This window comes from Ceratotherium simum, chromosome 1 (assembly GCF_057802395.1).
Source record: "Ceratotherium simum simum isolate JZ-2026a chromosome 1, ASM5780239v1, whole genome shotgun sequence".
NCBI classification, from domain to species: Eukaryota; Metazoa; Chordata; class Mammalia; order Perissodactyla; family Rhinocerotidae; genus Ceratotherium; species Ceratotherium simum.
Genome location: NC_141900.1, coordinates 17,808,885 through 17,834,241, shown reverse-complemented (window position 1 = coordinate 17,834,241; position 25,357 = coordinate 17,808,885). Strand labels below are relative to the sequence as shown.

The window sequence follows — 25,357 nt, the reverse complement described above, 5'->3', positions numbered from 1 at the left end:
CACTGCGCCTGTGCATGCGCAGGGCGGGGAGACCTTGGCGAGGCGGTGGAGGCGCTTGGCGGAGCTGGAGGCATTGGGGGAAAAGAAAGTACACCGGAGAAATGCAGAGCTGGAGTCGTGTGTACTGCTCCTTGGCCAAGGTGAAGGCCGGTTGGGTGGGGTCGCGCCGCGCCAGAGGCCGGCCAACGGGATCTGGGACTCTGCCTGACCGGTGAGGGTGGGAGAGGCCGGCGCGGCCTGGCCGGGAACCAGCCGCGGCCCCGCCCTTGAGCCGGCTCTGCCTAGGCGGCGGCTCGGATGAAAGTGTCCGGTTGTGGAGAGGTCCTCCTGGGTTGTGACGGCCAGCGGTCACACGCACTCCACTCCCAAGCCTAGGCCGTGGGGCGTCCGGGTCGCAGAGAGGTCTGTCCACCTTGGCGGAGGGAGTATAGGTCGCCCTTGCCCGGTATGGTCTGGCTCTTCATATCTTCTGCCTTTTCCTAATTCCGGCCCTTGAGTAGCCTAACTTTCTGCAGTGGGCGTGTAACCTTGGGGCCACTGTTTGAATCCACAGAGGTAACCCCAACAGGTAGCCCTAGGAATTTCTCAAAGGTCGGTGTTTGCACCTTTAAGCTAGTGTCCATTGTCTTCCCTCCTGGAGGTTTGTATTTTTAATGGCAGCAAGTTGTCGTTAAGACAGCTTTCCCTTTTCATCTTCGTACCAAATACAGCCAGGTTGTATACAGGTGGGATCGTGACTGAGTATGGGAGACCTTCAGATAATACTATAGCGATCAGTCTCCTTTGTTTCAAAGATGAGTAGCCTGCGTTCCCAAAAGTTAAGGTAACGTACTAGAAGTCAGACTATTAGTGAGAGGCAGAGCTGGGACAGAAACTCAGGACTCAGAAACTCAGCAGACATTTAGTCTGCTGCTCTTTGGTCTGCTGTCCTGACCTCAGGTGCAAGAATTGCCTTGGAATGGAGAACACTACTAGATCAGTGTAGGTTTTGTCACTGCCTCTCATTTGCCTGCGGTGATAGGAGCTGTTTGCTTTGTTTCTTTGTGTCTCACTTGTGGAGATTATGATGTGGTTTGTAAAACTGTAGTAGCTCTTGAATATGAGTACATAGTGCGTTTTCCTAAGTTAGCGTGTCTAACTTTCTGTTCCTAGTTGACGATTCAGGAACATAGATTATACATTTGAGTAGATTTGAGTTAGGAAACAATAATTACGAATAAAAGGATTGTCATAATGTAGATTGTTAAAGTACTTAAATTACAACTTTAAGAGCTTTAATTATGACATTAAAATGATTTGTGGTGCTAAAAATTAGTCATGTTTTCTGCAAATTTAGTAAAATTTAACGCCATTGAAAAACTTGTTTGTTAGGTTAAGTATGAGATGGTTTGTTGAATAGTCATAATAAAAGAATAGTGTGGCAAACTGAGTTTGAAAAGTTTGAATAATTGTTGTTTCCAAAAAGGAGAAGTGGATATGTAACCTCTGTGTGGCAATGCAAGATACGTTAATAATCAGTGCTTGATACATTTGCCCCAAAACATTGTTTTCGTCAACCTTTAGTAGTTCTGTGTTTTGAGTTTGTATTTTACATAATAAGAACGTTTTCTTTCTTTCCTCCAGAGAGGCCATTTCAATCGAATATCTCATGGCTTACAGGGAGTTTCTGCAGTGCCTCTGAGAACTTATGCAGACCAACCAAGTAAGTACTTAGTAAAACAGTTTTTCGTCAAATTAGCTTACAGTTCCTTTGTGTTTAAATGTAAAAGCAAGTGAGTATTAGAGTAACTAATGATAATCTGTCGTAGAATTCATTTGTTCCTGTATTTATTCACTTAAAAGTTTATTGCACACCTACCGTGTTCCAGGCAGTGAACAAGGCAACGCCCTGCTCTTATGGTGCTTATAGTCTGATGGTAAAAGACAAACAATACACAAGTGACAAGTAAATATTTTGGGAAGTGATTGAAAATTAAAGCAGGTAATTGGGAGGAAAAGAGACTATTTTAGATAGGGTGTTAGGGCTTTTCTGAGGAGATGATGTCTGAGGTAGGGCCTGAGTGAAGTGAGGCAGTGAGGAGGTTATTTCAGGCAGAGGGAAACAGCAGTGAGAAGGGTCTGAGGTGAGAGTTAGCTTGTGAGGTTTAAGAAATTGCAAGAAGGCTGGTGTGGCTGGAACAGAGACCCATAGAATGTAAAATCAGAGAGATGGGCAGGGATTCGATCTTGGAGGGTTTTGTGAGCCACACTGAGGAGTTTGGATTTTACTCCAAGTGTGCTGGGAAACCACTGAAGGATTTCGATCCGGGGAGCAGTTTTATATGCTGACATTTGAAAAGCTAATTCTGTCCACTGGATAAGATTGAGTGTGTTGTTTGCTTAACACTGTTTAGAATGGTGAGATGACTTTTTTGATATCCTGCATGAAAATCTTGATGAGCTTATCAAAAGCACATTTTAAAGACTAGAAGGATATACTCTGAAAGGAAGCTGTGGATTATGGATATTTTCTTTATACTTTTTTATATTTTTGAAGTTTATATAAAGGATACGTATTTTATTTTTTAAGTATTTAAAACAGGAAGTTAATCGACTTGTGGTAGGTATTTTGGCCTCCCAGTACCAAGGATATTGATTATTTGAAATTATCTGTTTTGACATTTACTGGAATCACCTATATGATTATAATTTGCACGTGAGGTCTTAAAGCTTTATTGTGGAAACCTTTACCTGGGGGGAGCTGTGACCATCTGTCTCCCTGCATTCTGTGAAATAATTTTATCCTGTATCCTTAGCTGTTGTCAAACTATTTTGGATATTTTGTTCATAGAAGAAACAGTAGAGGGAGGATTCTAGTAGCCAGTGACCAACAGAGAGTGATTTATCCTAGCTTTGAACAGGTCAAGAAATCCTTTAGATATACTAATTTGATGGTAGGGAGAAAAGTTGAACCCATTATATCCTTTGTCCTTCTTTTTTTCCGTTCAGTTGTATTGAGATGTAATTGGCATATACCCTTTGTTTGTTTTGTTAAATGGGAATATTACTTAGATCTTCTTATCTCACACAAGAGGAGAAATGTTAGATTTTCATTTCCAAATCATGCAATTAAAGACCTCTCATGGCTAATTCTGCACCTTTGGAATCATTCAGCAAAGATCTGTTCAGTGCCTTCTATTTGACAGGCAGTCCCTGGGCAGGAACTTAGATTGTAGTGGAACAACGGTAACCGAGCACCCATGAATCAAACAGTTTAGTGATCCCTAGACGTTGAGTAAATTATAAATCCCTTAGTAGCCCCATAGATACAGTGTGTAAAATCTTGGTTGGATGAAGTAACAAGCATTTTATGAACGTATTTATATTCATCTGAGGTATTTATTTAATGGCTATCTTTTCCTCAAGAATGCACACATCATTAGGGCAAGGTCTGTGACTGTTTAGTACATATTTATTGAATAAATGAACCCTGAGACTGTGTCTCTTTTAGTTACACTCTGTCACAACCCTCCAGTTTGGTGCTGGTACAAAGTAAGTACCCAGCAACAACAACAATAGTATTAACTGATGCGTTGAGGATTTACTCTGTCTCAGGCACAGTCTTTAATCCTTGTGGCCATCCTACAAAATATGTGCTGTTTTCCTCATTTTATAAACTGAAGAACTGAATCAAGAGAGGTTCCCAGCTAGGAAATGACAGAGCTCAGAAAATTCTTCTGATTCTAGACCCTACATTCTTAATCACTGTTCTATTTGGTCTGGTGCTTTAGATGAGTATTCGTTGACCCCAGCTTGATGTGTTCAAAGCTTATTGTGATACAGTCCCTGTTACAACATCTGGGAGATGTTTGTATGAACCAAGTTCATCAAGATTTGAAAAGTATTGTGTGTTATGGTTGATATGACCTTCCATGTCATGACAGGAACAGACTTAAAGTACTTACATTTGCTACATCCATTCATTCATTTATTCTTTTATTTATTCAGTCATTATTTCAACAAATATGGAATACTTACTATGTGCTATTCTTGGGCTAGTTGCTGGGATGCAACAGTGAACAAGATAGATAAGACCTAGCTTTTATAGAGTTTAAAGTCCATTTGGGGAAGACAAACATCCAACAAATAATTAATTATAATTGTGCTAAAAACTCCACAGGCTAAGCATAGGGAGCTATGAAATCTGTATATGGATTGGGAATGGTCACAGAATCCTTGTCTAAGGAAATGATGTTGATATCTGAAAAGGGTTGGGGTGGGAGTGGGTATGGGAGGAGGTGTTCCACGTAGAAGGAACAGCATGTGGAACATTTTGATGTGAGAAGGAGCATAATGCATTTAAGGAGCCTGAAAAGGGCCAGTGTGGCTGAAATATGTTGAAAATTGAGATTTGACTTCTCCAGATTATGAAGATCCTTTATTTTATTTTATTTTATTATTTATTTATTTTTTTTTGAGGAAGATCAGCCCTGAGCTAACATCCATGCTAATCCTCCTCTTTTTGCTGAGGAAGACCGGCTCTGAGCTAACATCTATTGCCAATCCTCCTCCTTTTTTTTCTACAAAGCCCCAGTAGATAGTTGTATGTCATAGTTGCACATCCTTCTAGTTACTGTATGTGGGACGCGGCTTCAGCATGGCTGGAGAGGCGGTGCGTCGGTGCGCGCCCAGGATCCGAACCCGGGCCGCCAGTAGCGGAGTGTGCCCACTTAACCGCTAAGCCACGGGACTGGCCCAGATCCTTTATTTTAAAGGCAGTTGGAAGTCATTGAAATGTTTTAAGCAGGGGCTTGATACTATCAGATTTGTTTTTAAAGATCATTCTGGTTTCAGATTGGAGTTTTTATTGTAGTTGTTTTTCTTTCTCTCTTTTTAGACTATAAGAACCAGGGCTATGTCATTTATAGGTAGCCCCAGAGCTTAGAGTAGTGTCTGTAATGTGATATGCATGCTGTTAACATTTATTTCTAGGTAGATGGAACAGAATGTACATACCAGCATAATTCTGTGGGTGTAAGCGAAAAGTAATTCACTATTGCTGAAGCTTAAACTGCATGGTATTGATGGATAAGCAGAATGTGGTGGGAGGTGGATGAGTCTGGAGAGATAGTTATTGATGAGATTTGGATGCTGTATTTAGGAACTTGGATTTTATCCAACAAGAGACAGGGAAACCCATGAAGAGCAAGAGAATAAGGTCTGAGCTGGATTTTTAGCAGGGAGTAACACTGGGGTAGCAGTGTGCAGGGTGTTATGGAGGGTGGGAATGAGACTGGAGGCTGCAAGACTCAAGTTGGGAGGTGGATCTGAGAAGGGAAGAAACGTTTATTGAGTGCCTAGTATGCAACTGGCATCCTCCCAGGGTCTTGACATACATTATCTCTGACCTCACAACCCTGGGACGTAGGTATTACGGTCAGTGTTATCCCTAAGTTATGTCAAAGCCCAGAGAGATTAAATAATTTGCCCAAGAATTTAGAGGCGGTAGAGCTCATATTTGAACTCAGGTTTGTTTTACTTTAAATCCTTTCTTCTTTTACTGTGTTTCTCCTTCTTTATGGACTAGGAGGTTGTAGGGTTAATATCAGAAAGTAAAGTAATAGAATTCAAGATTTTAGAGGCTGAGCGGTTTTGGGTGATGACAAGTATAGGGTGTGTCTATGGAGTAAGGTCATGGAAATATACTGGAGATTAAGGCCATAGATAATTTGAAAACAGCCCCCGCCCCAAGAAAACAACAATAAATAAACCTTACCAAGTAGCTCTTATACTCATTTGGTGGATTTGGTAATTAGTGATTACTGCCTTATAATACCTCTTTTCCAATTCCTTTTTTTCTTTTCAAAAATAATATTGATTTGGGGCCAGCCCGGTGGCGTAGTGGTTAAGTTTGGGCACTCTGCTTCGGCGGCCTGGGGTTTGCAGGTTTGGATCCTGAGTGTGGACCTACGCACTGCTCATCAAGCCATACTGTGGCAGCATCCCACATGCAAAATAGAGGAAAATGGGCACAGACGTTAGCTCAGGGCCAGTCTTCCTCAGCAAAAAGAAGAGCATTGGCAATGTATGTTAGCTCAGAGCCAGTCTTCCTCACACACACACACACACACACAAAATAATAATAATAATGATAATAATAAAAAAATAGTAATAGTAATAATATTGATTTAACTACATTTTGGTATGTGCCTGTTTTCTCTAACTATAATGTAAAGTTATTGAAGGTAGTGATGATTTCCTCATAGGGTAGGCATTCATAAATATTTGTTGATTTCATTTTGATAATGAAGGAGCTTCTTGTCATTTTAGTTGGACTTCCTGATTGCCCTGGAGATTATGGGGTCATCCGAATGTTTTGGAAGGCATTAGAATATAATGATATAGGAGCATAGGCTTCAGAATCTAAAACTGGTTTGAACCTGGCTAGATCACTTACTAGTTGTACAGTGGAGGTAATAGTAATAATGTAATAGTAATAGTAATAATATATGTCATAGAGATGTAACGAGGCTTAAATAAGACAACATGAAGCATTAGGGCACTGCCTGGCACATAGTAAATTACCCAAATGGAAGATATTATTGCAGACTGACTTCTTTTTGTTTTGTTGAGGAAGATTCACCCTGAGCTAACATCTGTGCCAGTCTTCCTCTATTTTGTATGTGGCTTGCTGCCAAAATATGGCCACCGATGAGTGGTGTAGGTCTGCGCCCAGGAACCAAACCTGGGCTGCTGAAGCGGAGCTTGCCAGACTGACTTCTTAATGTACATTTTGTGATTTGTTGATGATTTCAATTGGTTTGTAATCTGATACCTTTATTTCAGTGGTGGCCTTGATAATGTGGTGTCCTTATTTTCCTCATAATGATATAATTTATAAGTAACATTTGTAGAGTAACTTGTAGAGTACTTTTTCTTGCTGTTTCTGTTTCAGTTCATTTCATGGCATTAACTGCCATGTTTAAGTCAGTCACCTCTCGTTGTACCCCAATATTTTTTAAAGTATCAACCTGATAGCCTTCTCCTGGTATTTCACTGCCACCTGAAATGCAGATTGCTATCCAGCTGTGTTTTGCCGTTTTTGCTAACTTAGTCATCTTTCTCTCATGCTATCAATTTGTATATCCTTTTCACTTGTTCTTTTTCACTCTTAAAGGCTGATGCTAATTTTGTGAAATTTCCCATCAAGTATTCCTTAAATTAATGTATTTCATTTGATTACTTTTCTATATCCTGATTTTTTAAACTATATATGGGAACCAAACTGAGAAATGCTTCTTGACAAGGAGATGGTGAGTCAGAATCATGCGTTGTTAACTTTCACTTGGTTGCAGCCTTTGGTACAGGTGAGAGCTAGTTGGTTTGTTTTTAAAATATTTTATTATGAAAAATCGCAAACATTGAGAAAAGTTATAAGAATTTTACAGTGAACACCCATGGATTCTTTCATTAAGCTTTTATTATACTTACATTATCACATATCTGTCCATCCAATTATCCATCAATCCATCTTACTTTTTTGATACATTTCAAAGTAAATTGCAGACGTTGGTATATTTCCCCTAAATACTGGCTTATTTTTGAAGGTTTGTCACTGGATCATACCCTCCTATATTCTCAGCTGACAAATCTTTAGATAAAGACTTTTCTTTTTTCCCTTCATTTTTGTGCTTCTGAGCACTATAGTGGTATTCTGATGGAATGGTACATCTAGTATCTTCAGTGAGAGGTGAACTGTTTTGAATTTTTGATATTTTCTATAGTTTAAAAAAAATCTAAAATCACATAGTAAATTGGGAAACAAAACCCAAATTTTTTGGCTTTTCTGTATTTAAATTTATTCAATAAATCCATATATTTTCATCAGAAAAGATGTTAAAAATTTAGCAAAGAAATCTGTTCTTGTAGCTTTTATTTATATCACTGTAAAATTAAAAATTAGAACCCAAATTAAGGGATATTGTTTAGCTCATCATTTAGTTCAAGATTTGAAAATAGAAATACATTTTATTATATACTTAATTTTGAATGCGAATCAGTGAACCAAGCAGTGTGGCCAGAAAGCACAAATGGATCGGTAAAAATTGAAACTGCTTTTTTCATGTATTGGACTAGGTATATTTTTTTCACATATTGAGTAATCCTAATTATATAACCAAGGAGAATTAGTGCTTTCGTTTATTCAGTAGGAAAGATTCTTAGATTTTGTGGATAATTGAGTTGGATAACTTCATAGTTATCTTCTAGCACAGAGGTTTTATGATTCTGTTCAGGCCAGCAAAAATTTTTTCAATGATACTAGCACTCCCATCCCCTAAGGGGTAGGTGTTTTGTGGGGGAGGGGATGATAAGAAATTAAAATTGCCATCTTTGTAGGTCAGAATCTAGCTACCATGTAGCAAGTACTTACCATGTATGTTCCAGGTACTATGCTAAACTATTACATACATTATTTTATTCTGTATTACAACCTTATGAGGTAGATTTTTTGTGGTCTTTATTTTGCAGATGAGGAAACTGAAGATGAAGCAGGTTAAATTACTCACCTAAGGTCAGATAGCTAGCAATTATAAAGCTTGATGATTGCTCTTGGGGATTTTAGTTTATGATAGTTGAAACTGAGGAATGGAATAGTATTGAATAATGGAAAGACCACTGGAAGTAGAGACAAAAAGCTTAATTTTGTCTCTGGCACTCACTTGCTAAATGACCTTAGCAAGTTAATTGACCTCTTGGAACCTAGTGTTTATCTGTGAAATGTCAAATATATGCCATCCTTGCCTTCCTCATAGGAAATTCTGAGAATCAAACATGATGCTATATCTGAAAGTGTGTTATAAATTACTAAATGCTGGAGTAATTGGGGTTCTAAGGACAGTGGATGGGGAGGAGAAGGGAGACTGTCTCCTAACTCTTGCAAGTCGTTGCTTTATTTGAAGTTGGGTTGAGGAGAATGGAAATAATTGGACTTACTTTTACATTTGTATTACAATTATTATTTTCCTAAGTGTGCTGATCAAAGATAATTTTCAATTTTTTATCTTTATATGATAAGTGTCCAGAATAGTGGTCATTGATATATTCAAAGATAGTGTCATTGAATATTCTGGTTAGCCTGTTATCTTAAACTATACAGATTTTATCAGTATTCAAATAAAGTGCAAAACATAGTTGCTGTGTATTACAGGAAGCTGATTTTTTCCCCTGATATCTCAGAAGTTAAGTACCTGAAAAGGGTATAATCAGTCTTAAATTTATTGACAGTACTAAGGTATTATACAAAATTATCTCATTTAATCCTAACATCAGTCATTTAAGGCAGTGTTATCATTCGTATATGACAGAAAAAGTCACTTGGTCACGCAGCTAGTAAGTGGAGAGCTGAGATTTGAAGCCAAGTATGTCCGATTCCAAAGCTCAGGCTCTTTCCTTCGTACAGATGTGTCTTCCAGTGTCTCTAAATACCTATCTGTTATCATTAAGTAAAACTGTATGGAATGCAGCAAGGTCAGTGGATACAGAACTCAGTTGTATTTCCTTATGCCATAATGAACAAATAGAAAATGAAATTTAAAAATCTATGCCATTTTCAGTTACATCACAGAATATCAAATACCTAGAAATAAAATAATACTGTGTAGAAAATGGTTGTTATTTGCACTTTCTTTGAGGTTTAAAATATCAGATTTTTTGGTTTTTTAATGTACTGTTTTTGGTCAGTATTAAGCAATTTATTGTTTTATATCAATTTGCTTTTATTGTAGTTGATGCTGATGTAACAGTGATAGGTTCTGGTCCTGGAGGCTATGTTGCTGCTATTAAAGCTGCCCAGTTGGGCTTCAAGGTAAGGTTTAGACTCAAACTAGGTGTTGATTCATTTTTATTTCGGATGAATTGATCATATTCACAAAATACTTTGCAGGTAAATAATAATGGTAAATAATTTCTTAATTCTGTAAATTATATTTAAGCCTGAGAGTAGTGAAGACAGGGTTTATTATAATGGTTGTATTATTCTCATGAAATGGAAAGTGAAGTCCATTATTTTTCCCTTCCCCCCAGCACTTTTCATTTTGTTTCTAATGACACTTTTTCTAAAGTGTTTCTTCCACATTTTGCAAGATACAGTAATGGAACTGAAAGCATGTATTCAGTGATGTCAAACAGATATGTTTTAAACAATTCACTTTTGGGTTAGACTGAGTTTAGTATTATTCAAATGAAAAATTATAAAGGACTCTATATTTCATTCTCACAAACACAGCTTGAGTAGCTTGTTTTGTAGAAGAATTAAGACAGATACATTTGGAATTTTAGTGAGCTGAAACATTGCAGGTTATGTGCAGTTAATGTTTTCTTTGGTTGTAGACAGTTTGCGTCGAGAAAAATGAAACACTTGGTGGAACATGCTTGAATGTTGGTTGTATTCCATCTAAGGTGAGCATATGTTTTATACAGTGCAGAGATTTTTCATTAGCCACCAAACTAGAAGGATGCATTGAGACTAGACTATTAGACTAATACACTTATTAAAAAATAAACAACCCATGGATGATAAAAAACATGTTTTTTCTTAGTAAAACTTAGAGTGCTGTCACCAGTCTGCCATACATTCCTGAAATAGCTTCCTTGTCTCACAATGCCTAGCCTTTTCATTCAAACAGACTCTGATGTTCCATTTTTCTCTTTAGCTTTCTTTTACCAATAGATAAGAAGTAGTAAACTCTTCTTTTAGCTCCTTTATGTATGTAAACATGACTGCCTTTTTCACCTGCCGCACTGAAGTGTGTACTTATTCTTTTGCTTTTAAAGAAAATAAAGATGTTTTGTTTTTCATTCTTGTTCATTGAACGTTTTTTATGTCATTTTTGTTTGTCTTAGATTAATTACATAAGAACAGAGACTGAATTGAGGTAGTCTTATGTAGACTTAGGTAGTCTTCCATGTAGAGAATGTCATTTCATAAGTGTTTTTTGATTGTATATAGTCTGTTTATGAACATTTGATAATTTCATCTGTTTATTTCCTTTAGGCTTTATTAAATAACTCTCATTATTACCATTTGGCCCAGGGAAAAGATTTTGCATCTAGGGGAATTGAAAGTAAGTATACCTTTCATATTTAGCAATGTTAACAGCCTTACTTGACTTGACACTTCTGGCTAAAGACTTGTGTGTATTTAATGAGTGTGTAATATGTTTTGTGAGGAAAGAGTAAGAAAAAGATCCTAAAAGTATAGAGAGATTTACTTAAGAAAGAAGGTTTAAATCCAGACATTTACTATGACATCTTCTGTTCCTTTGCCAACTTTTGCGTGAAGTCTACTTTTTGTATGTAGAGTCAGTTTTTGTTTCCCTGAAACCTGGAGATCCCAGGGTGGGATCCCAGGGCTAGGGTCTGGATTCCTGAGTGCTATGGACAGATAATGATAAAGGAAGGAAGGTTGGTCTGCCTAAGTTGTTGATAGTGGAAAGAGCAGAAGTGAGAGGGAGGGATGTGGCATAGTGGAAAAGAAAGACGTTTCATAACATTCTAATTTGGTGTGTCTTGTCTCCTGCCATTCTGTTTGGGCTGTTTTCATTTCATCCTTTCTCTCTAATTATTGTTGTTGACAGATACATCCAAAAGGATAGTCTGTTCTAGGAAGGGCCTAAACATATTTTGGGTGGGGGTGTTAATTTTCCTTCCTTTTTTTTTTCTTTGTAGCAGTAGGTTTCTGAAAGAATGGGCTGTGGTGTAGGCAATTCATTGGGTATAGAGGTGATGTATATACACTAAAGTAAATACCATATTAAACTAGATGAAAAGTAGAATCAAACCCAGTTTCCTTACCCAGTAAGGAAAGAAGAGACAGGGTTAGTCAAGAGACCTGCATTGTAGGTAAAGCTTCATGTTCTAGCTTTATGACCTTCAGTTAATCAGATCTCTCAGGGTCTCTGTTTCCTCATCTCTAAGATAGGTGTTGGTTGCATGAGCCAATTTCTAAGATATCCTTACTTCTAAAGTTCTATTGAGTTGAACTTCTTTATCTTATATTGTTGCTTCTGAGTTCTCTTCTGAGTTAAATGAGTGATTAAAATCAGGTTGATTAAACTTTTATATTAAGCTTCTGTATTTGAAGTTTTTTTCAGATGTTTATTTTTATTAGTTTTTGTTTCATGAAATTTAGCATTCCCTTTTATTTAAAATTTCAGGTGATGTTTTACTTGGTCATTTCTGCTTAAATCTCTTCCAGACTTATAATTGTTATAAGGTGTTTGGAGAATATGTTGTCACAGTGAGATATAATGTTTTACTTTGGACTGCATTTTTCCCATAGGTGGACAGTGTTTGGTAGGTTCTGTTGTGATATGATGCTCTTGGCCTTTTGCCGGCTACAATTATTATCGCAGTTATTAAATTAAAAAATTTTAGTACTGCCTTTTATACAGTTCTGTAAGCATTAGGCTGAAATTTTCCAGACCTTGATTACTGAAAAATATCACACATTGCTTCAAGAATTTAGCTAAGGACTAAAGATTTATTTAACCAATTATAGTGTCTGAAGTTCGCTTGAATTTAGAGAAGATGATGGAGCAGAAGAGTACTGCAGTAAAAGCTTTGACTGGTGGAATTGCTCACTTATTCAAACAGAATAAGGTCAGTGTGTTTAATGTTCAGATTTTTGCTTATTGTATATACACATTCAATATTGCTTTATGCTTATAGAGTGATGCTATTAGATCGTGGCTACTGGGGGATATTTATTTAATTAAAAACAGTATGCTAACCTGAAATAGATTTCCCTGACGTTATTAACAAATTTTTTGCTGCGCTATGTGTAGCATCACTAAGTAAGGAAGCATTTTGTATTGGATAAATTATTTAATAGAGTATTTTTTACTATTAATTATTTTTGTTCATCAGAAAATCATTTTAAACTTTGTGAATTTATAAACATTATTTTATAAAGGTTGTTCATGTAAATGGATATGGAAAGATAACTGGCAAAAATCAGGTCACCGCTACAAAAGCTGATGGCAGCACTCAAGTTATCGATACAAAGAACATTCTTATAGCTACAGGTTCAGAAGTTACTCCTTTTCCTGGAATCACGGTATTTATGTTTTTTACAACTGTCACAGCCTTCCTTCAGAAATACATTTTATAAACTATTTTATTTGTGTTATTCATGCACTTTGAATGAGAGGTCTCTGACTGAAATACTATATGTTTACAGTCATTCAGCTTTGGGAAGTTGCCTGTCTTTATTCTGCAGTGATTTTGACCAGAAATAGAACATTTTATATTAAGATATATTTGAATTCAATATGAAGTTGAAATTGATGATTTTGTTTTGAAATGCTGAATGATAAAATTTTAAGTGAGCATTTTTAAGGAGATTTGGTAAAATTGACTATAAGGATAGAACTCATAGATACCTCAAAACAAATAAATGACTTTAGTATGTTTAGTGATTATACTTAGTAAGATCACAGTTTAGAAATCAGTAGGTTTTCCAAATAATTTTGATTCTCTCTTTTGGTCTTTTTTAATAGATTGATGAAGATACAATAGTGTCATCTACAGGTGCTTTATCTTTAAAAAAAGTTCCAGAAAAGATGGTTGTCATTGGTGCAGGAGTAATAGGTGTAGAATTGGTAAGTGATGTCTTTTCTGTCTCTTATTACCTCCATGGAGTTGAAAGTGACTTAACTGTTTGATTCTTTGTATAACATTGCAGACAGATCAGCATTGAGTTTTGCTTAAACACGTCTAGTAATAAAGAGTTCAAGACAACCTATTTATGTAATCATTAGTCATTAGAACACTCTCTTTTATTTTAAAATCTGCTTCCCAGCATCTTCCACCCTTCCTGTTCCCTAAAACTGGACTAATTTTTTAAAAAAATCTAACAGCCTTTCACATATTTGAATTTGATGGCTCTTCAGCCCTTCAGAAGATAGCTCTGGTTCTGAGCAAATTGCATTTCAGATAAAGGCCATGACTTACATGATCTGGCTCTTCCCTTCCTATCTGTCCTCATCTTGATTCTTCTTAAGTTTTAGAAATGTTAAAGTACTTGGAATTCTCTGAATACCATGGTATTGCATACTTTCTGCCTGCCTTGTTCTCCCTTCTTGTCCATCTGGCAACTTGCCTGTATTTCCAGTGACCTCTTTCCTCCATTTTAGGTATCCTTTCCCAGGGCTCTTGTATTTTGTAATCACCAAGAATTGCTCTACTTGTGAAATCACAAATTCAGACTCTAACCATAACCTCCTTTCCTCTCTTTACTCAGTTATTCTAGTGTACAGGCTCTTTAACTTTATCAGGTTTTCTAGTCCGTAGATCCCTCTATGTTTTTGCTGTCTGCCCTTTCCTGTCTTGACTGCTTTCCTGATCAGCTTAGATTCGATAGTCCATTGCTTTAACCACTCTCTTACAGGTGTTCTTGAGTCCTTTGCCTTGCTTTTCTGTCACACCTGCCTGGCAAAACTCTGGTCCTTGTTGAATTCAGCTGTTTGCCTTTTTTATGCTATACCCAGGCTATTGACTACATCAGGAGAAAAACACACACCCTACAGATTAGCCTGTATAAATTCTTGGTCACAAATCTCAACAGGAACCTCACCGTTGCTGACAGTCCCATTATTTCCCTAGCTGGCATCTGCAGTGTCTGTTTCATTTCCCATTTGTCTCAGACCTCTGTGGGTACACTGTCTTCTCCTGCCTGCCGATGACCTTGTCTCCTAAATATCCCATGAAAGACAAACCATCAGATGAGAACTCCTTCAACTTGATGCCCTAGATTTGAAAATGTTTTTACCTGTTGTCACACAAGTCCTCTTGATCTTCTGTCCTGTAACTGTGGAAATGCTATTTTCCCTGAGACTCAGCCCTTCACCTGTTCTTGGTAGTGCATCATCTCCTGCCTTCTCAGGGACTTGGTTTTGTGAGTTTTATTTTTGTGTTTTTTTAGTCTTCAAACTCTTCCCTACTTTTGCTTTTTTCTCATTTACATTTAAACATGCCTCTCTGTGGGCACCTATGTGCCATACACACATGCTCAGATGCATTTGCACTCATAGACATAGGCTGTGTACACATAAGTAAGCCTTCTCTTGATCCCATGTCCTCCTTCAGTTACTAATTTCCCTCTCGCTTCTTCACAACCAGACTTCTTTTTTTTTTTTTTTGAGGAAGATTGGCCCTGAGCTAACATCTGTTGCCAATCTTCCTCCTTTTTTCCTTTTTTTTTTGCCCCAGAGCCCCAGTAGATAGTTGTATGTTATAGTTATACATCCTTCTAGTTGCTCTGTGTGGGACGCTGCCTCAGCATGGCTTGATGAGCAGTGCGTAGGTCCACACCCAGGATCTGAACCGGCAAACCCTGGGCCGCTGAAGCGGAGTGCACGAACTTAACCACTATGCCACTGGGCCGACCCCAACAACCAGACTTCTTGAAAGAGTTGTCCACGCCCTATTTCATCAGCTCCCACTCCTCAGTCCATGGCTTCTTGTGCCATCAAGTTGCTCTTGACAGCACGTGAATGGATTTATTGCTCAGTCCAGGGGATTATTTTCTTCACCTCTTTAATTGGTAGCAGTCAGCATTGCTGAGTTTCTTGCCTTTGAAACTCTTTTCCTAGCTTCTCTGATTCCATATTCTGTGGTTTTCCATCTACCCTTTGAGCTGACTTCTCTATCTTCTATGCAGGTTCCCCTTTCTCAGCTTTCCCTTTAATTTTTAGTATTGTAAGTCTCGCAGACATTCAATTCACTGAACGTAGTAACTTAAGCTTTTGCTCCCCCCCCCCCCTTCCACCCCCAAACAAACAAAGCAGAACCTGTTTCTTTTCTAACATTTCCCATCTCAGTGAGAGCTACTGCCATCCATCTAGAGGCCTAAGCAAGAGTTTGGGAATTATACATGATTTCTCCCATGCTTTCCTGCCCCATATTGAGTCAGTTGCTGGGTCCTAATGTGATACCACCTGATAGACATCTCATGAATATATCCTCCGTTTTTCATGCATCTACTTAGATCCCAGTTCAAGCCAGCATCATGTCTTACCCTAGGCATCTCTGGCTTCTTTCATCTTTTTTCTAGTTTGTTCTCCCCAGAGTGGCTGGAGTGATCTTTCTATAACACAAATGTAATCATGTCCCTTTCCTGCTAAAAACGCCTCAATGACTCACTATGGCTGTTAGGATAAATCCCAACTCTTTAATTTTGTTTAAAGGCCAGCATGATGTGGTGCTGGCTCAAATCTCCAGCCTCATTTCTAGCCCCTCTCCCTCTCAAACAAACTGTGTTCCAGGTATATTGAAATATCAGTTCTTGAACAAGCCGTGCTCTTTGTTTTATCTGAAGGCCTTCCTTCTGTTCGGAACATTCCTTCCCTCTGCCAGTTTCTGCACTCTTATGAGCCCCTCCCTGACTACCCCAGATGTCCTTGGGTACTCTTGCTGAGTGTTCCACTGTGCCCTGTACTTCTTGTTATAATATTTCTCTCACTTTCTTGATAATAGTTCATTTGTCTCTCTTTCATTAAATCATAAACTCCATGAGGGCAGAGATCATGGCTGTTTTCATTTACTGTGTGTCTTTAGCATCTAGCATAGTGGCTGGTATATAATAAGTACTCACATATTAGCTTTTATTATTATTATTGCTCAATAAACATTTGTTGATATAATAAATATCTTTCAAAAGTTAGCTTAGAAGTTACCTTTTTAGTGAAGATTTCTTTTTTCTAAGAAAGCTCGTCTTTCCTTCTTTGAGTCTTTAGTATAATGTGGCTACATCTTTGTACCATCTACTAATAAGAGTATCTTGCATTTATTTGTTTATGTCTGTCTTTCCTACAGAACCTTATGCTCCTTGAAGGCAGGAACTGAGTTTTATTCATATTTGAATCTCTATTGCTTTTCTTAATGCTTCTTACTTAGGTTTCCTATATCCACATCCATTATTTTGTTGTCATCCTTTTGATCCAGTCTAGTCTGTAGGATCACTTGTAAATGGTGTTCAAAACTAAAGTTTTGGAGAGAACTTCTTTTGATAGGTGTAATATACTTCTTTTAATGTAATCCTTTAAGATCAGTTTAGTGGTTTTTTTTAAAGCAAATATCGAGCTTGTTGTTAGATGAAAACCTCACATCTTTTGCTTGAGGAGTTCTTATTTTTTCAACCTAAATAAAGGACTCTGAACCTTTAACTTTGCTTTAATTTAATCTTGTTCACTTGCACCCATTATTCCAATCTATGTCTTTGTCTTGATTCTGTCATTCTTACACTTAACTGCTTTTTCTTGTTTTGTGTAATTTGTAAATTTGGGAAGCATGTTAGCTAAGGCATGTGCTCCATCATCTAATCTTATCTCAATTGGTTAATCAAACCTTCTCTGGTGTCATTCAAGTTGTCAGTACAAAATATTGAAAGCTATCCGACACTACAGTCTTTAAGCAGTTACAAACATATTTGATTCTCTGTTGATCCATCACATCTACAAGGATATCATGAAATTTTCTTTTTTTTGAACACCTTGCTGATAGCAAAATATACTATATTAACCAGTCTAGAAAAACTTTCAGAAAATAAAATAAGGATAGTTTACATGACCTGTTTGGAACGCTTGTGGTGGTGTCTAATGACTATCAAACTGGCTGTTTACTAATCTCTTCTAGTATTTAGCAGGGATTGACCTCTGCTCCAGATTTTAGAATCTATTCTTTTCTAGAATCTATTTTTTTCCATTTTTGTAAATGTAGGCAATATTTGCCTGTCTGCCACCTTTTGACAGTTCTCTCATGCTAATTAAGTTCTCACTGTTCACTGGCTGACAGTGTCTGTTATCAACCTTAATGATCTAATTTGTTTGATTGGGAAGTTAGTTAACTCATCAAAAATGACTGCTTGTTCTTATTTTGGGCTTCACTTCTTGCTTAATGATATTTCTTCTATTTACTCCACTTTGAAAATTATTCTCATAGGTGGATAAAACAAGCAAGAAAAAGGAATAACATAGATTTACTTTCTTTTGTTGGTCAATATAACAATATCCCCAAGCAATAATTCCTTTTTTTCCATCTCAGCACTTTTGCTTTAGGTTTTTTTTGTGTGTGTGAGGAAGATCAGCCCTGAGTTAACATCTGTTGTCAATCCTCCTCTTTTTGCTGAGGAAGATTGGCCCTGGGCTAACATTTGTGCCCATCTTCCTCTACCTTTTACATGGGATACCACTACAGCATGGCTTGACAAGTGGTGCGTCGGTCCGCGCCTGGGATCCGAAAATGCAAACCCTGGGCTGCTGAAGCCGAGTGTGTGAGCTTAATCGCTATGCCACTGGGCCGGCCCTGCTTTAGGTTTTTTTATAAGCCTTGGGTCATTTCAAATATCTTGACACAATGTGTTAGGTGTCTGTTACTGTATTGAATTAGTTTTTACATGTCTTTTTAAAAATTTAAACTGAGAGAACTTACTGTGCAGTCTCTTTCCTTTCTCATAAAGATTATTCATATGACTATTTTTATTTTTTATAGTTTAACTTCCTTCTTCCTTTCCAGGTTAATGTAGTGCTTTAAAGAACATAGGTTTTGGAATCAGGTTAAATTTGAATTTCAGCTCTGCCTCTTAATGACTTCATGCCTGTGTTAAATTAATGAGCCTTTCTGAGCTAGTTGATTCAGGATAAAATGGGGATAAGAATAACTGCCTTACAGGGTTATTGTTGTGATTTCATAAGGTAATAGATTTAAAACACTTGACACAGTGCGTGGTGTCTAATAAGCTCTAGATAAATGGTAGAGGTAGATATTAAGGATTTTGAGATAAGTGTTCCTAAAGAGTAGGGCACTTGTCTAGCTGTGCTCGTCATTCCCCACTTTGAATTATAGACTTCAAGATGATGCTTCTTATCATTTTCACACTCTTAAACTGTTTCTTACCATTCTGATTTAGGTTCAGGGGAGTGTTTGCTTTTTTTAATACCTTTTTTAAGATGTAATTCACATGTCATATAGTTCACCCATTTAAAGTATACATTTTAGTGATTTTTAGTATATTCACAAAGCTGTGCAACTGTCACCACTATCTAATTCCAGAACATTTTTGTTATCTCAAAAAGAAAACTCTATGCCCAATGGCAGTCACTGTACATTCCTCCCTTTCCCCAGCCCCTGGAAACCACTAATCTACTTTCTGTGTCTATGGATTTGCCAGTTCTGGACATTTCATGTAAAGAATTCATACGATATGTGGCATTTTCTGTTTGGCTTCTTTCACTTAGCATAATGTTCTCAAGGTTCATGCATACTTCATTTCTCTTTATGGCCAAGTAGTATTCCATTCTATGGATATAGCACGTTTTGTTTATCCATTTGTTAGTTGATGGACACTTGGGTTGTTTCCACTTTGGACTATTATGAATAATGCTGCTATGAACATTTGTGTACAAGTTTTTGTGTGGACGTCTGTTATCATTTCTCTTGAGTATATACCTAGGAGTGTAATTGTTGGGTCAAATGGTAATTCTGTATTTAACCCTTCAAAGAACTAGGTTTTCCAAAGTGGCTGCACCATTTTACAGTGTCACGAGCAATGTAAGTTTCAGTTGCTCCACTTCCTCACCTTTAGTTGGTATTGTTGGATATTTTGATTTGAGCCATTCTAATGGTAGTATGTCATTGTGGTTTTAATTTGCATTTCTCTAGTGGCTTGTAATGTTGAATGTCTTTTTATGTATTTATTTGCCATCTCTACATCTTCTTTGGTGCAGTGCCTGCTTAAATATTTTGTCTGGTTTTTATTGGGTTTGTTTGTTAATGAGTTTTGAGAGTTCTTTATGTAATCTGGATATAAATCCTTTATCATATAGATGTTTTGCAAATAATTTTTCCTTGTCTGTGGCTTCTCTTTTTGTGTTCTTAATATATTTTGAAGAAGAGAATTCTCGTTTTTACTTCTGATGAAGTCTGATTTGTCTTTTTTTTTTTCTTTTATGGATTGTGCTTTTGGTGTTGTAGCTAAGAAATCTTTGCCTAACTCAGGGTCACAAAGATCCTCTCCTGTGTTTTCTTCTAGAAGTTTTATAGTTTTGGGTTTTACATTTAGGCCATGATCCATTTTGAGCTAATTTTATATGTGCTTGTTACTGGATTTTTAGTGTCATTGGTGTTGCCTTACTAGTTAACTCAGCTCTCACGACAAAAATTCATTTTTGTAAATGAATGCACAAACCTAATTTAATTGGAAAGGTAAACTCTTATGGTATATTGTAAATTACTAGATGATCTTAATATAAATTCTTGCAAAGGATGTTTTCATAGTTTTTCATATTTTATTTAATGCTGTAAAATTATGTTCATCTTGCCTGTTTCACATGTAAGTATTCAGAAATTACAATTGTTAAAATGTTGTTAAAATAAAAAACCAGCCTTCAGTAAGTTGAATGAAAAAGTAAACATTTCTCTGTTGAGAAAATAAAATATGTAGCCAGTTTAATACTTTGCAAACATCAGTAGTTAGTAGTAATAAATAAGAGGCTACTTCCTCCCCCTCAGGACCTTCCTTCCCACTTGTCTCTTCTTCCTGGCCCAGTTGCCTGTAGAGTTCATTCCCTCTCTTCTTCAAGGCTCTGTGCAAATGTCACTCCCAGTGAGGACTGTCCCCAACCACACTATTTAAAATTGCAGCTCTTCTCCTTTCGGTAGTCCTGGTTCTACTTCCTGCTTTTTTTTCTCATAGCACTTTACTGTCATCTGCATGAATTTTACTTATTTGTCTGTCTCCCTACCAGAATGTAAGGTCCCCAAAGGCAGTGTTTTGTTCACTGATGTATGCCTAACACCTAAAATGATGCCTAGCTTATAGTAGGTGCTCAGTAAATGAATGAATGAGTGAATAAAAACATGAAGTTATACATATTTGCCACAGTGTTAATTTTAAACCTCAGAGCTTCTAATTGGAACATATTAACAAAAAGTATCTTACAATAAATTATTTAAGATGATTCAGTAAACATTTGCTATAGAAACCTTTATTTTTATGGTTTTTATTTGCAGGGTTCAGTTTGGCAAAGACTTGGTGCAGATGTGACAGCAGTTGAGTTTTTGGGTCATGTTGGTGGAGTTGGAATTGATATGGAGATATCTAAAAACTTTCAACGCATCCTTCAAAAACAAGGATTTAAATTTAAATTGAATACGAAAGTTACTGGTGCTACCAAGAAGTCAGATGGAAAAATTGATGTCTCGTAAGTGTACTACATTTGTTTTTGATATGATAGCCTTGTCTGTGTGTTTAAGAAAAACACTCAATTTTCAGAATTATATTTTTTATAATTTAAGACCATTTTATTGCTTAGTATATCTCAATATTGATTCATGATTAAGTTGATGCTAGAAAATTAATCCAGTGTTCTCATTGTAATGTACTTTTTTAGAGTATATATTCAGAAAAATTTAAACTCCCAACATTCAGTAAAATTAATTCAATATTTTTAGACAGATATATGGGGAAATCATAATAATACTGATTAGATTGCTTCCTATGTGCCTGGCACTCTATTTATTAAATACTTATGTAACTAATGAAATAACTTGCCTAAGGTCACACAGCTAATGAGTGGCAGAGACACTACTTGAACTTGGATCTTTCTGACTATAAGACCTGTGCTCTTAACCCGTGTTACACTGCCTGTTGTGAGGTTTTAATGATAGACCTCCAGAGGATATGTACATTTCTTCATTGCCTGACCCTTATGTTTATGTTATATTTATAATAAAATAAACTTACACTGTTAGAAGTGTCATCAATACTTGAGAAATGTCTGGTCTTAAATTCCCAAATCTGCCAGCTGTTTATGTAGATGTGTGTTTAACAGTTATACTGTTCATTTTCTAGTGTTGAAGCTGCTTCTGGTGGTAAAGCTGAGGTTATCACTTGTGATTTACTCTTGGTTTGCATTGGCCGACGACCCTTCACTCAGAATTTGGGACTAGAAGAGCTTGGAATTGAACTAGATCCTAGAGGTAGAATTCCAATCAATACCAGATTCCAAACTAAAATTCCTAAGTAAGTCAGCTAATTATCTGCATTTTCAATATTTAAAAATTTCAAACACTATTTTGAAAATAAGACTTTTGTCATGCTTAAAAAATACTTTGGCTTTGGAGAAGAATAGTAGACTTACAGTATGTAAAAGCAAAAATAAAGTTTTCATTACCCAAAGATTAGAACCCGATTCACAGATACTTGAAGAACTATATTTGATATATTTTTTGGTGACTTAATAAATAGAAACTTATATTTTTGTTACCATAGCATAACTGAAAATGAGTATCTGATTTCAGAAGTTCACTATGTTTCTTTTGATCTCTATGGTAGTATCTATGCTATTGGTGACGTGGTTGCTGGTCCAATGCTGGCTCACAAAGCAGAGGATGAAGGCATTATCTGTGTTGAAGGAATGGCTGGTGGCGCTGTGCACATTGACTACAATTGTGTACCATCCGTGATTTACACACACCCTGAAGTTGCTTGGGTTGGCAAATCAGAAGAGCAGTTGAAAGAAGAGGTAATTCTGAATGAGAGTAGTTTTACTCCAATATGTGAATTGAGTTAATGACACTGGTGGCTGAGAATTATTTTATTATTGTATTAATGCATTCTAATAACTATGTAGAACATTATAGTTTAGTTTATATATTTTTTCCTTTGTTACTATTATAAAGGAGATCATTCACTTGTCTGTATTCAAAAACTAGTAATTCTAGAGCTTTTATATTTGGCTTTGAAATATACCCACACGAACCACCATTTGCATTTCCTTGTGTTTGTATCCAAAATCTATTTCATTAACAAGCATTTTGGTCTTTCCTTCAATATGCTCTGTGAAGAATTACCTTCTTGGGATTTATTTTCTGAACAAATGTAGATCATTTCACCAATGGGAATGAACTTTTTCAGAGTTTATGTAGGTTCTCATTTTCTGTCTCTCACAGGGTATTGAGTACAAAGTTGGGAAATTCCCATTTGCTGCTAACAGCAGAGCTAAGACAAATGCTGACACAGATGGCATGGTGAAGATTCTTGGGCAGAAATCAACGGACAGAGTATTGGGAGCACATATTCTAGGACCAGTGAGTATTGTAAAACCAGAAATACCATTAGGATTTCTGGAAAGCATTGCTGTTTAGTAGATTAATTTAAAACCACCTGGTATTTACATTCTGAGGTTATTTTTTACCAGCTAAAGTTTGAATATGACCTTTTTGTGCATCGTTTCTAGCAAGGTACCAACAGCACTCTCACAGTCTTGCCCACCATATCATCTCCTTTCCATACTGCAACTATTATCCCTTTAAAAAATGCACAGGCCACATGCCTGCTTAAAACTCTCCAGGGGTCCTTTTCAACTTCAGACTGTTACATACAAGGCCCCACTAAATCTGGTCCTTCCTGTCTTTCAGACCTCATCTTTTCCATTCTTCCCTTTTGCTCATTAATTTTCTGCCTCATGGGCCTTCTCTCAATTTCATAACAGGCCAGACTTGTTCCTTGTTTAGAACATTTGTGCTTGTAGTACCCTTTGCCCAGAATGCTCAGATCTTTGCATGACTGGCTTCTTATTATTCAGGTCTCAGCTCAAATGTTACTTTCTACAAGAAGCCTTTCCTACCACTGAATCTGACATTTGCCCACCCCCAGGTATCTTATGTATCTGGTGTAACATTTGAGTGCTTACTCTGTAATTTTTCATTAACTTTATTTTACATGCATTAACTTTAGTTTTTACAACTCTGTGAGGTGGGTGTTGCTATTCCCATTTTTGAGGTGAATAAATGGAATGAAGCATACAGAGTCAGTGAGTGGTTGAGGTAAGTGGTGGTAGGATTTGAATCCAGGCCATCTGGCTCCAGATCCTAAGCTCTTCTGTGCCACCTTTTCTGTTAAGCTTTTCCTGACTGGAGGCAGTTATTTAACTGCTCTAACAACTAATCTATGCTGTTAGCATGTAGTTTTTGCTGTGGAAACAAAATTACTTTTTGGTTTATTATTTTAAAGGGTGCTGGTGAAATGGTCAATGAAGCTGCTCTTGCATTAGAATATGGAGCATCCTGTGAAGATATAGCTAGAGTCTGTCATGCGCATCCGGTGAGTATTAACAACCTACAGAATTAATGCCTACTTAAATTTTCTTCTGACCCACAAATACTTGCTTTTTAATTTTAAAAATTTCTTCCCTTGCAGACCTTATCAGAAGCTTTTAGAGAAGCAAACCTGGCTGCATCATTTGGCAAATCAATCAACTTTTAAATTAGAAGATTATATATTTTTTTTCTGAAATTTCCTAGGAGCTTCTGTAGAGGTCATATTTCTGAACAGGAAGTGCTCCCAGCTCCAAGAATTTTTAGGACTGACTGAATTATGAAACTTTTGGAAAGTATTTAATAGGTTTGGACAAAATGGAATAATCTCATATCTGTATTTTAAATAAATTTAATATTTTGTTTCAGTGCATTAATATTGCAGAAAAAAGCTACTTATAGTAGCATCTCAGAAAATTTTCTTCAGCCCTTATTTTCATGTTCTTTATGAACAGTCAGCTTCAGTGAATTTATGTTAAGTAGCCTTTATTTCTGATATAGTAAAGTTGGATTTATTTACATGGATGGAACTGGAGTATGGCATGTGAACAGCTGTGTATGAAGCAAAATGATCAAGTTATTTTAAACTTGGTTTTCATGTTGGAAACAGAGTCATTAGAGTAAGATTAAAATGTGTATAAACTGATGTAAATAAAAAGTGATGGTTTCTCACACTTGTTTTATTTAATCCCTAAATTCTTGCAGTTTAGAGGTAGAATTTACATGGCTAGATTTTTAGGGTTCCATTGAGGTCTGCAGTCTGAAGTATAGTTATACAGTTAACTAAATTAAGGAAGTATATCTACAAAATTCAAATATTAAATGGAGACTCAAATGTATTACAGTGGGGAATGAAGATATGGAAATAAATGTCTTAAATATTCATTTACTGGTTATTCTGAGTGGATGTCAAGATGTTCCTAGTTCTTTTATGACTATCTCTAGTGTATATTCTTATTTATTACTCTTTATTATTATTCTTATAACCCTGCATGTATCTTTTTTCCACATGGTAGGACAGTATTAAGGTATTTAAAAGGTTATTACCCTTTCATCTGTTTTAGTGGTACTTAACTGATTGTTTCTCCAAAAGCAAACAATGTAAGGGAGTCTTTAATCTGCTGTCTTGTCCTATGGGGATTTCTCGTGTATCCTTGGCTGGGTGTAAATGACTGTTTTTTTAAAGAGTGCTATAAAATTGTATTTATTGATAAATATTTAA

At 36.5% G+C, this 25,357-nt stretch overlaps 1 protein-coding gene across 2 annotated transcripts; it reads left to right on the top strand.

The window, feature by feature from the left end:
* Positions 1–16: 16 nt before the first annotated feature.
* Positions 17–25,020, top strand: DLD (dihydrolipoamide dehydrogenase). Of its 2 annotated transcripts, XM_004439281.3 has the most exons (14): positions 17–140; positions 1,624–1,702; positions 9,765–9,844; positions 10,369–10,437; positions 11,033–11,102; positions 12,539–12,639; positions 12,953–13,096; positions 13,539–13,640; positions 21,049–21,239; positions 21,890–22,060; positions 22,373–22,562; positions 22,990–23,127; positions 24,053–24,142; positions 24,239–25,020. In XM_004439281.3, exons 1-14 carry the CDS (start codon positions 102–104, stop codon positions 24,302–24,304), a joined length of 1,530 nt encoding a protein of 509 aa, XP_004439338.3. In that variant the 5' UTR covers positions 17–101; the 3' UTR covers positions 24,305–25,020. The 2 variants fall into 2 exon arrangements, with proteins under 2 accessions (XP_004439338.3, XP_087293452.1); XM_087437326.1 differs by lacking the exon at positions 10,369–10,437.
* The last annotated feature ends 337 nt before the right edge of the window (positions 25,021–25,357 follow it).